Source organism: Limanda limanda, chromosome 19 (genome assembly GCF_963576545.1).
Source record: "Limanda limanda chromosome 19, fLimLim1.1, whole genome shotgun sequence".
Lineage (NCBI taxonomy): Eukaryota > Metazoa > Chordata > Actinopteri > Pleuronectiformes > Pleuronectidae > Limanda > Limanda limanda.
This window is the reverse complement of record NC_083654.1, coordinates 6,550,239-6,562,763: the sequence shown is the minus strand read 5'-3', so window position 1 is coordinate 6,562,763 and position 12,525 is coordinate 6,550,239. Positions and strand designations below refer to the sequence as shown.

At 41.7% G+C, this 12,525-nt stretch overlaps 1 protein-coding gene across 1 annotated transcript in view; it reads right to left on the bottom strand.

Annotated features, from left to right (window-relative positions):
* Positions 1–557: 557 nt before the first annotated feature.
* Positions 558–12,525, bottom strand: part of adcy2b (adenylate cyclase 2b (brain)) — a 45,371-nt gene continuing 33,403 nt past the window's right edge. The window contains exons 17-25 of the mRNA XM_061092684.1: positions 11,603–11,779; positions 10,240–10,424; positions 8,704–8,788; positions 6,129–6,287; positions 4,489–4,635; positions 4,248–4,355; positions 1,747–1,861; positions 1,535–1,659; positions 558–1,458 (exon numbers count right to left, since the gene is read on the bottom strand). Of these exons, the coding sequence (XP_060948667.1) occupies positions 1,306–1,458; positions 1,535–1,659; positions 1,747–1,861; positions 4,248–4,355; positions 4,489–4,635; positions 6,129–6,287; positions 8,704–8,788; positions 10,240–10,424; positions 11,603–11,779 (1,254 nt within the window). The 3' untranslated portion in view covers positions 558–1,305. The remainder of the gene's footprint in view (positions 1,459–1,534; positions 1,660–1,746; positions 1,862–4,247; positions 4,356–4,488; positions 4,636–6,128; positions 6,288–8,703; positions 8,789–10,239; positions 10,425–11,602; positions 11,780–12,525) is intronic.

The window sequence follows — 12,525 nt, the reverse complement described above, 5'->3', positions numbered from 1 at the left end:
CTTTCTGGCTCCTGCTACCTGCTTGCTATTTCTAGTGTGTCCTTGACCACAAGCTTCCTTAATATAAGCATTTTTATTCATTATTAAAAGCAACTTCTGTGGATTTATTTCCTAATCAAGCCAATCTGTGACAATAAGGCCACACGTGAGTGAATCTGTATCTGTCTGTTCATATTCTATTTTACAAGAAAACAATAGTTACCTTCTTGTCACTTGATATTTGAGGCGTTATTGTAAAGAAATAGCACTGGAACACTCGACCGTCCTCGCAGAACCCTACAAATCTTAGTGTTTTGGCTAAGCTAACAGAACACATGTTCTCATCTCACCAGCAGAGTTTGTAAGTGTATTTCCCGAGATGTTGACATGTTTGTTTAGAGTTTAATGTTAGAGATACTGGGACACACTGGGAACAGAGCCACCAACTCTACTCATTCATTCTGTTCTGTTTGATTGCTACAATTACAGAAAAACCTGTTGACCATTTATTGTAACTGTGACGACATCTTGTGAACGTTGCACTTGGAATCAAAGCACAGACACAAAGACAGAAAACGTTGTCATTTATATACAAATGTTTAATGAATAACAAAAGAATGGCAGTGAACATGAACACACGTCGCTGTTTGTTTGGTTCCAGATGGATCGTAAAAAAAGAAACCTCTTCTTTCCCCTTGAATCCTCTGGCTGAGTCCACCTCCTCCTCAGTGGGGACACGGATTCAGCTCGAAATCTTTAAATACAATTCACAGGTTCTGGCAAACTACCCATCACGCTGACAAACTGTTGGCTTCAGCTGCTCTATACAACAATAAACTATTGTAACATCCATTTGGAATAAAATGGAAGAAACTAGCCCACAATGCCAAACAGCCGTATATATCTATATAAATTATAAAAACCAGCTTGGCATGGCTAATCTACTGAGCCCCACACCACTACTATAGTACAGACGGGCGACTGCAGTCCTTGAGAGCTGCACTTATTTAGCAATCCTCTCTTTAGTCAGGCACTCCCTTAAGACAGTGAACAGACTCCTCAGAGCAAAGTCCTCGTTACACTTGAGATGTGGAAACGCGGCATTGAAGGACCTCGGCGGTGAACCTCGACCCTGCTCTACGCCGCGGTGCTAAGGACAAAAGTGTATTTTTTCTCGACAATTGTCTATCCAGGGCGCTGCAGGCTGCTGGTAATGGGCTTTAGTTACAGCGCATGACAAATCACTTCTACGGCCACTTTGTGTTTTTATGTGTGTGTGTGTGTGTGTGTGTGTTAGTGTGTGTGTCAGACTAATTCTTGGGTTACTCAAGGCATCACAGTCCCTTGTGACAGAGATCGGGTCATCTCCGTGTGAACAAAGAAGGTCTTCAGCTCCCCCTTGCCCTTCACATTGATGATGCCTCGACACGAACACATGTAGCCCAACGTTGACAAGATAAGACTGGTCTCCTCTGTCACCTGTGGGGACACAAAGACGTGACTGCTTCACTGACACACTGTCAGACACACACCAGGGTTTTATTAGACAGCTCACCTGTATTTTTCCCAGGACCCCAGTGGTCTCCATCCTACTGGCCACATTTACACTATTCCCCCAGATGTCGTACTGAGGTTTCTGGGCCCCGATAACTCCTGCAATCACTGGGCCGTGGTTTATCCCTTAAAGAAACACACACACAGCCCATTAGTTTTAATCTTTGTATGAAAACACTGGATGTAAAACCGCACGTATAAACACGTCCTCACCAATTCTGAGTCTGAAGTCGTTGAAGGAGTGTTTGTTGATGACGTCTAGTTTCCCAACCAGAGCGAAAGCAAACTCCATCATTGTGCCTATGTGCATGTACTGTCTGTCATGTTCCTGTGGGGAAATGCAGAGAGAAATAAAACCCGTTGAATGAGCTGTTTGAACTGTATCTCTGACAATATCTAACTGACAAATATAACCTGAGATGACTAAATACGTAGGAGCATGATCACATGAGTGACAACCTCATGTCCCGAACACACCTGGCATAAAAAATGTGGCCCCGCTTACGTTTTCGTGATCGGACCTCAGATCAAACCTCACCTCCCTGCTCTATATAAACCAACATGTGTGAGCGAGCCACAAAGAGAGGGAATTCCTTCATATGTGGACCAAACCACCTGCGAATGTGGTCTTGCGTGATCGTATCGCTATTTGACCTCAGTGCATCCACACCTGTGCTTAGAGCTGTCCACTCGAGATCGAATCCCCAAAACCACATGTTAATACAAGGTGTGTACGGGGCCTCACTTTCATGAAGCCTATTTACTATTTTAGCTTGTTGCGTTAAGATTAAAACAAATATCCTGTTGCCTCTTTAGATTTATTGAAAAAGTAAAACACTCTGGAGCTCATATTCGTAGCTCTGAATGGACTGCACTGTATATTTTCGCTCTGTTCCTGCAATTGACAGCTGATAAACTCCTCCCAAGTTCTCTTCCTGACTAAGTTATGGAGATTATTTATTATCTCTTTTTTATATTATTACCTCTGACAAAGAGGTTGTTTTCACTCCTGTCCGTTTGTTGTTGTTTGTTTGTTTGTATGTTTGTTTGATTGTTTGCAAGATTAAACAGAAAGTACTAAACAGATTTCCACGAAAGTTGGTGGAAGAACCCATTCAATTTTGACATTGTGAGTGCGTTTCCCCAGAACATGGTTCATGGATCTTGATGAATCAAAATCTGATATCTATGAGTGTGTGAAATCCTGGTGCAGCTTGACTGAAGTTAAGGGGACTGTTGGGCCTTGGTGGAGGTTCAGTATATGCTGTACTGAGTGCCATTAACTTTGTCCTTCTCCGGGAACTGAACAACGTTCCTGTGCTGATTGAATGGAATGAAGTTACTGACGCAGGCGTCAAGCCTCCATTGCCTCCACGACATGTGTCTTAACATCACATTATGAAAAGTAGCGTGTCCAACCACCTGTGGGAGCTGGGAAGTACCCAGAACTGCTTCAGAGTCACTTGACCCCAGCTGCCGTACAAACTGCAGTACATGTACAAGTGAAGAGTGGACTTGGGGTCATAGGTCAGATCAGCGGTCATTGTCTTAACATTTCTTCCTACAAAGACATAATAATGCAATACCACTAATCTTACTTTAAAGCATTTTAATCAGTTTTTACTTTTTAGTATAATAACTGCACTTTGCTTTTGTATGACATTAGACCTGAATGTTGCTTTTACTCTTGAATGCAGTGTCACAAAGTCATTCTTCACAACCCTAACCTTAACCCACTGTGCTCCATACAAAATCACCTTGTTACAACCACACATAATTAATTAATTCAGACTGAAATTGTATCATCAACCTCGCACGGCTGCCTGAAGATGAAACAGTGTATGGCCGCTTAAGTCTGTCGGGTTAGGACGTCTTTAGAGAGCTCACATTGACCACTGCTCAACTGACTTTATTTCCCAGACATTTACCATGTTTCGTACGTCCGTCTTTTTGAGCTCATCCTCTGTGACAGATGTCAAGAATTAAAAGAATTTTGTCCGGCGAAATGAATTTTTTATATCCTCAGTTTTGTGTCATTTCTTCTGTGGCAGCACAACATGTTAGAGCAGCCTTTCTTTCATAATCATAATATTTCCTCTAAATGTGACACACTTTAATGAACCATAGTGCAAAAACAATCGGTCCATTTAAAACCAGACTCAGTATTAGTTTTCAAGCTAGCTACAGCTTATATTGCAATCTGTTACAGTTGTCATCCTGCATGGCAATTAAATTAAGTTAGAACAAGAAGCCTGAGTTTTTAAAGGTGATACTCAGTCTAAAGTGTTAATTCTGCAAAAGTAATTACTGAAACATATGTGATGTGTTGCGCTCCAAAGCTTGACAGTATAGCAACAGTAACAAGGGAGAGTTGGACGTGGTGAACATGAATTAAGCAGATTTCCTACCAATCAGGACGATTTTAACACCACAATGTGCTGCCCCTTTTCTGAATGATGATCTCACCAGCTGCCAGTGAATACACTGATGTATTCAGATGAGTGTCGTAATGAATCACTAATGTATGTGTAGTACATTTTACAGAGCAACCCACACACAGCTTCCAAATGTATTTGGACAGCGCCAAATACCTCGTCCTGTTTTGTGAACCATAAACAAAAAATTACAAGGTCAAAGTACACCTTTGACCTCAGACACTAAAATATGTGTGGCTTTCCACACATATTTGTGTGTGCTTGTGTGTAGAGGCGTGCCTGTGCGCATTCGGGTCCTGGCGTCACATTGAGTCCAGTTGCAGCCATGTAGGTGCTGCCGATGGTCTTTATCTTCTCCACGCCGCTGAACTTTGGCTTGGACAGCAGCTGAGGACCGAGCAGGACACGAGGAGGAGCAGAAAGACAACATATGATGTCAGTTGATACTGATGGCATCCGCTCAAAGCAGCAGGAAAAACATTGTCACACAGCCGGGATTATCAACAGGCGAGGAGTTTACCTCATCAAAGTCTGCTATGATCTCGTTGAGAAGACGGAGACACTCCAGTCCCTCCTTATTGACATCAGACTCCGTATAAAACTCTTTGAAGTCCGGGATGGAGGCGAACATCATACACACCGACTCGTATGACTGATGATACAGGTCCTGATCAGGGAAAGAAATTAAAAGGGTGTGGAGGTTATCAACAAGTTTCCGCCACAGAAAGAAAATCCATCAGCAAGCCGAACAGGGACTCTTTAAATTAATGAGATAAGACTTTGATCAACTCTGTGGGGACACTGCAGAGGCAATCTGGTAAAAACATCCGTCACAGGGAGAACTGACGTAAGAGAAAAGCAAATGGGGGCAACGAGCACAACCTCAAATTTACAACACTGGAGCCAATTAAGGAGAAATATAGGAATGGGTAGTATGTTAGTATGACAGCAAATAGGTTACATCTATTACAGCATGTGTATTGGGACAGCAGGCAACAGTGGCAGAGCATAGAGAGGGAAAGAGAGGAAAGAAAAGGCTAATGTGTCTGTGAAACTATGGTGGGAAATAAAGTGATGCAAGTAGGTTGTAAGAGATGAGGAACTTAAATAATGAGCCGACAAAAGACACAAATTGACAAAGCAGAACAGGAACCTTTTTTCTATAGACTTTATATAAAGATGAAAGCCAAAGTGTCTTGATCGTAAAAACCCTTCCTCCTCCTTGTTAGTGGATGGGACATGGGCCAAACTTAAAAGTCACAAGGCATGTTTGTTATTTGAGACAGACTCTTGATTGGCCAAGTGTGTGTAAGGGTGGGACATCCACATCGCGACTCCATCCCTGATCGTTTGTGTTCGGGAACATTCAACTGCTGTTGTCAAGTCAACAAAAAAAGGGATCATCATTCTCTTAAGAAGTTGACACAAATCTAGTTGAACCTTTTATGGAAAAAGTGTTGCAACTGTCAGAAAATCTGCTTTGATGCCAGTTTGAATAATTTGCAAAATACTCGCAGGTAAAATATCTGCAAGTCATATAGTTTCTTCATCATGCCCCCACTGTCTAAAGGCCTCTAGGGAATTTAGATTTAATGAATGAACCATTAGTATAATTTGACAATTTGGTGGAAAAATGTACTGTCTTGGCTATCGTCCACTGAAAGCACTAATACTAAGCAGCTAAAACTCCCATAATTAAGTGTAATGCTGACCTGTAGACCAGTAAAAAAAAAGAAACTGCGTACATTTCCGATATTCAGGATGTAAACTTTCCAAATACCAAGAATTATAAACAGAGCTTGTCAAAGCAGCAGCACTTCGATATCTAAAAGCCTTGGAGCATGAGGAATATACACTATTTTTGGTGAGTAAAGCACTGAACGAGCTGGGGAGAAAATAAACTTTTGAATCTATAGAACTGATTCTCTCGATTGGGGTCACTGAACAGAACCGCTGAGCACATCACTATCAGCTCAACACAAGCACTGGAAACAGGAGCAAGAGACGTGAGGAGATGATACTGAATGAGGTGAAATGGAAAAGGTGCGTCAAAACTCGTATTCCTCCTCTGAGTCACACCTGAGCCCACAGACATGACACGTATATTTTTCTCACAATTCATGAAAGTGAAATTAAAAGCATATTTTTTCTGGAATTCACCTCATTTTTCCAGTTGCGTCCCAGGAAGTGTTCGGCAACGTGCGCAGGCAAAACGTTCTCCAGCAGAACCCGGTTGAGGTTCTCCATGGTTTCGATCTCCTCACACTCCCTCTTGAACTTGTCCCTCCACAGGAAGTCCAACCTACAGTAATATTCATTCTGTTACAGGAGGACACAGAGTAAAGAGACACCTGCGTCATTCACACCGAGCACTCCGCTCCACAGCTACAGGCCACAGAAGAAACCGCCACCGGATTTAAGTCAGTTTTAATTTACAGTGAAGTTCTGATATTTGATTTGGTCCGGAGGTTGACTGGAGAAACAACAAATGCATCTACATGAGCACGTCTGTAGTCCAGGCACAAATAAAATAAACAAAAAATGGTATAAAGTATAAACAAATAAATACATTTATACATAATGAAAAAAACAGTATGCAATGAAAAGGCTATTTATGTATTTCTACATTCAGGTATTTATTTATACATTAATTGTAATGTTTTGTGGTTTCAATTGTATATTTACTTCTGTATTTTGTGTCCATATACTACTAGGGTAGATGGTCTAAACTGAGTCTACAACATGATTGGTGAGGAAGATGTGGTCATCTGGTCTACTACTTCTGCTTAGAGTTGGCCTGTACATGGGAGCTTTGCCTTTAGCTCAGTATTAGCTTAGCGTAGTTGAATGAGAGTTGTTGATGCTCAGTTCCACGATACACCTGAACAGTTCACGTTAAGGAAAGTTGATTACAATGCTTTAACCAATCAGGGTTTAGGCCTGTCAGCATAAGGGGAAAGTAAATGTAAATACACAAATAAATGTGGAAATACATTTTTGGAGGAATACAGAAATATCAATTATTTCTTTCTTTCTACTTTTGTCATTTGCTTGTCCTTCATAGCCACAGTAATGTGTCCATGATATCAGAGCCATGATATTTGGCGATGATATCATCATCGCCAAATTTAAACTGTTTATGGGATTTCTAAAAACATTCAAGTCCCAATAAGACGACACTGAGAAGCTCCGATATCGTTGCTTCAGGAAAGAGCGAGCAGACAGGACTGTTTTGCATAAAAGATAGCCATCGCTTGTTTTTTCCTGTTTTGTTTATTCATGCTTACGGGACTTTTGAACACAGTGAATATGTCAGCAAGACTCATCTATCAGGGTCAAAACATCCCGGGAGTGTGAATGTGATCAGATGCTCATATATATCTTTGAGAGCTGCAGGCTACCTGTGGGCCGGCCGCTTGTGTGTGTGTGGATGTGTGTGGGAGCATTTTCAGTCTCCCGTGACATATCTTTCATGTGTGTGGGTAGCAGTCTGGGTGATGTATGTGGCATTGTGTATCTTTTCCTTTGGGATTGAAGTATGGTGCCAATTTAGAGGACTCTACCAGTGCAGCTCTATGCTGAGATCTGGTGCTGTACAGTCGATAGCCTGAGGCTCACGTAGAAATATAGATTCGCTTCCAGCCTTGGAGGAGGATAGTCGCCTGAGCCATCTGTGTATGTCTGCATGTGTGAATGTACAGTTTGAGTGTTGAAAACAGGAACTCCAGGAGTCCACAATCTAGGCCAGAAGACACTGAGCTCATTCCAAATGCTGATTAGAAATCCGCTAACAAGCTTGTGAATGAGCTTTGCTCCATCGTGCAGCAGTTCTTGTGGGATAAATTACAGATGCCTCCGTTCTTCTAACCTGCTTTCTCCTCCCTCTGACTAAATTGCAGGGAAAGGACTCATTAGAGTGGATGATTACAATTTTGTAAGGCAAATTTTTCAACAGCAGGCTGAAAGCATGTGAAATTGGAAGCTGTTTGACCCTGCATCTTCACATCTGGCACAGATTTTCACACTTCTGTGTCAAGAGCCTAGGGTGACGCCACTCTGAACGCCCTTTATACCCTTGAATTATTTTCATGACAACTGATGCACTAATTTATATCCAAACAGCATCCGGAACAACAAACCCTGCTGGCCCTGAACGGAAACTGAGTTTTACACAGAAAAGTTGTGCATCAAAACCAATGCTTCCTCTCCCTCCTGGTGACGCTGACCCAGAATGAGAACAACACATTGAGCTGTTTGGATCTACTGCAGCTCTCTGGGGAGCCCCCGTTTTGGGTACAGAGACTCAGGGGGAAGTCTTCCTGTCCAGAACATCTGTTCTGGGGTCACGTATGATGGATGGTATCCCAATGCACAGCAGATCTGTGTCAGCTGAGCTTGGGTCTCATATAGAGGCAGTGGGCCAGGCTGGCTCAACAAAAAGTATTTTGATCATTTAGCATTCTGAGCCAAATCTTTGAAAGCAGGTTCAATTGCTGTCACTTGTTTTTGTGGAACTGGGTGAAGATCATTTAAAATCCTCTGATATCAAGTCTCTTGTCAGACACAGATTTTCTTTACAACAAGATTCTGCAATAGCCCTGGATGGAGACAACTGTAGTGACCCAGATAAACTTCTAACATATAGGATGGAATATGTAGGCTGTTGCTTTATATTACTGTTATGTAGTAATGTCTGGTTATATCATTGTGCCGGTTAGTTAGGAGGACTACTGACCTGCCTGGCCAACACCAGCAGGGTGATAAAGAAGATGAAGAGCGACACGGAGCCCATTGTCTTCAGATCCTTCAGGACTCCTGGTCTGTAGAGAGAGAGAACAATCAACACACTGTTGGTCATTGGCTGTCATAGTGTGGTGATATCATGTAATCCACAAATCCTGTGAAAACAAAGACAACCACAATGATTTCATATTAATAAGTGTTGTCTGTATAATGAAAGCCTGATCTATCTTATTCTAATTCTGCGTCAGTCACACCTGAACACCTGAAATAATTCCCTGAAATTCCCACAGACTTGAGATATCATGTTCAAGAAGCCCAAACACACTGTGACCTTGACCTTTGACTACCCAAATCGAATAATTTAATCTATGAGTCTAAATAAACATGTGTACCAAATTTCAAAAGATTCTTAAGATAATTCGTTCAGAGACTAAAAAGGACACAGTCACAGTGACCTTTGACCTCCAAATCCTAATCAGGTCATCCCTGAGTCAAAGTAAATGCTTGTGTCAGAGATATCACATTCTCAACAACATTAGGTCACTGCGACCATGACCTTTAACCTTTGAACACCAAAATCTAAATAGTTCCTCTTTGATTCCAAGTGAATATTTGTAGCAAATTTGAGGAGATTCCCTCAAGGTGTTCTTTAGATATTGTGTTCACAAAGTATTCGAATGTGTTTTGTGAGGTCACAGCAACTTTAACCTTTTACAACCCAAATCTAATCAGATAATCCTTGACTTGTCTGACCGCATTCAAACGATGTTTAGCATGAATATGTAAAACAGGGCTAAGTGCTACAGAGAGAAAAACTAAAATGTTACCACACGAAAGAGGATCTGTAATCTCAATATCCACCTTCAGCTTATTAAATGAGCCCCAACTCTGACTGTAAGTGTGATCACTCCATAATGATTGGAAGTCCATAATATTTACAAGGTATACAGTTTGGTCTAACTTGAAATAGAATGATACTTCCTATATAGTCTGTAGAAGTAATGAGAGCTGAACAGGCTGCACTGTCCACCAGTACCACGACGACACAGCGGTTTCAGAATCATTGCACCCTTACTAATAAAGCCATGAGAAATAAAGAGAGGAATATTGGCTTGAGATAAAAAGTTTTTCACTCGTCCCTCCTGCTGCTCTAAAAACTTTCTGCATAATGGGATTTTTCTGCAGTGATACTCCAGCTGTCAGTCAAACGTGAAAAATGAATTCAACTCAATCAACACAAAACCGCTGTATCTCATTCTGCCGCTCGTAATCTTCCTCTCAGTGGTTCCACTTGATCGACAGTCATACGGGAGAGTGCTACCTCAGCAGTAGTCCTTCCCTGAAGACTGACGTCCGGTCTCATTAGTCATTATAATAGGCTCTGCTCGACTGACGCGAGCAAGCTGCAGGGTCGGAAGGTGCAAGAGGATTCAAACAGATACCGTTTGAAACTCTTTCATTATTGCCTAGGACGTGGGTGTGTGTGTGTGTGTGTGTGTGTGTGTGTGTGTGTTATTTTGAGGTATACCTTTCCAGTTCATTCGTGGGGTACAGTGCTTTGCTAAATCCGTCCAGTAGAGAGGAATGCGTCTGCAGGATGATAATGTTGTAGATCACGACGGCCACCAGCATCACCACCATCTTCAGCTCGTAGTTGATCCTCAGGAACACTGAGCAAGACACCAGGCCCAGAATACAACAGTAGATGAAGTACTGGAGAGAGAAAGAAAGAAGGAGAATGACGCACAGTGGGACACAGTTAGATAGTAAATAAAAAAGATGGGGACGGAGCTTTATTGCTGGACAAACAGTCGTGAGTCACATAGTTTGGAAGCAAGAAGAAGACTGGTGTTTGCCGACAGCAGATAATATCAGTGTTCATAAACAACAAACACATTTTGTTTACACCAGAGATGAAGCATGGTAATTCTCTATATCGTGTGTGTGTGTGTGAAAAGGCGTCAACCCTGCTTAACAAGAATTAAAAAGGAAAATAAATCAAAGCCATGAGCTCGAAGTATTCCTGTGTCAGACGACCCGGCGCCACTGACGACTAATAGAAGCTTCTGCCCCCCCCCCCCCCCCCCCCCCCACACTGGAAGTGACTCTTTTTTTTGAATTTCAATCACTAACATCAACAGCATTGCAGCTAAGGAAATGGCGACCACTTTTTTCAGATGTAAAAAACTGAAAATGTCCAAGTGTACGTGAGCCCCGACATTCAAATTCGACTCACAGCCACCATGTGTCCTCTGATCCTCGTCCTAGTTACTGCTGCAGAGACGAGATCAGCAACAACTGCAGCATTAACTAGGACGAGGATATTGGCAAACATTTAGGTTACAAACATGGTGTAAATTATGCAGTTGTTTTTTTTTGTTTTAACGTTTTAAGCGGTGGTCCCCAGATACTTCAATTGTTTTGGATTTGGCTGCAACACTGTTTACCCCTGAGACTTCAGCAGTGATTTGTGGATTCAAACACTTCACCCACCCCTCCATCACCATAGTGGTGAGTAGATAATGAGTGAGTTTTCGTCTTTGGTTGAACCATCCCTCTGTTAAAAATATAATAAACAAGCTACCAGCGGTGTGTATTTATTATTATTATCGTTATTATTTGGCCTGTGAATAGTGTATTATGTAAGTATGGATGAGGTATACCTATATATATACCTATACCTTTATGGTCAATTCTTTTATTAATTGTTGATGTTATTTTCTGGACAAACATAGCTAGGAAAAATAAATATATCTATTAATCAATTAAATCTATTACATTTAGCTGTTTTAGATACATTTAAAATTTAAAGTGTTTTTGGACATTGATGATCAATAATTTGTCATTCACATATTCAGCCCATGATCTTGACCTCTCCCTTTTGTACTTACTGGCAGATAAAATTTGTTTTCTCCTGTGTCTTGTTCCTGGTAGTCCAACAGGCTGTCATTACTTCGATTTACAAGCTCAGTAATTATTTGAAGAGCAGGCGGTGTCGTTGTCAGGACTTCAGGGGAAGCAGTTGTCAGGTCGTCCTCCAAAGAGCCTGCGGGATCTTCTACGAAGAACTGACAAAAGGAAGAAGGTCAAGAACTTGTTTGGGGACTTTATTGGGCAGTCAGTGGTCTGTATATAGAGGGAGGGGGGTATGACAGGAAGCGAGGGTCCCCCAGGCAGGAATTGAACCATGTTGTTGTGTGTTATGCTTTAACCACAAGGCCACTGGATGTCCCCCGGATGTCCCAGAAGGCAATAGGTTACATCCATGGCCGACATGTCAGACAGCCTCAACTGCATTCCATCCTATCTGTGGTGTGAAGATTTATATGAGCTATCTCAATCATGACTAACGGCCGATCCAAATATACACATCCTTATATAACAGAAAACATAACTAAGACTAAATGATTGTGTTGGCGTGGCCCTGCCCATGATGATCATAAGACTCAATGATGTTTCATGGTAAATCGGTACAGCCATTATCATGAAGGCAATACTCATCCTTTATGTCTATGACCATTGTACTTTCAATGCCTTGTTACGAAACCCTATAATGCATTATTCACACTTATAGTTATTCTTTCAATCAATTCGTCATGGGCACTGATCTATGTCAGGAATTCATGAAAAGTTACGGGGCAGAGCATTTAGAGTTATCTGTAGGTGTGTGTGAGTCAGGCTGCAATTACACCGCCGAAACACTAGTGGCCGGTTTCTGGTACGCTTATTTACAAATTCTCTGGCGTCTCTGTTTACTTCAATGGCGAATAGATTGTGTTGGAGTTGGAGCTGATAGATGTTGAAGTGCAATTAC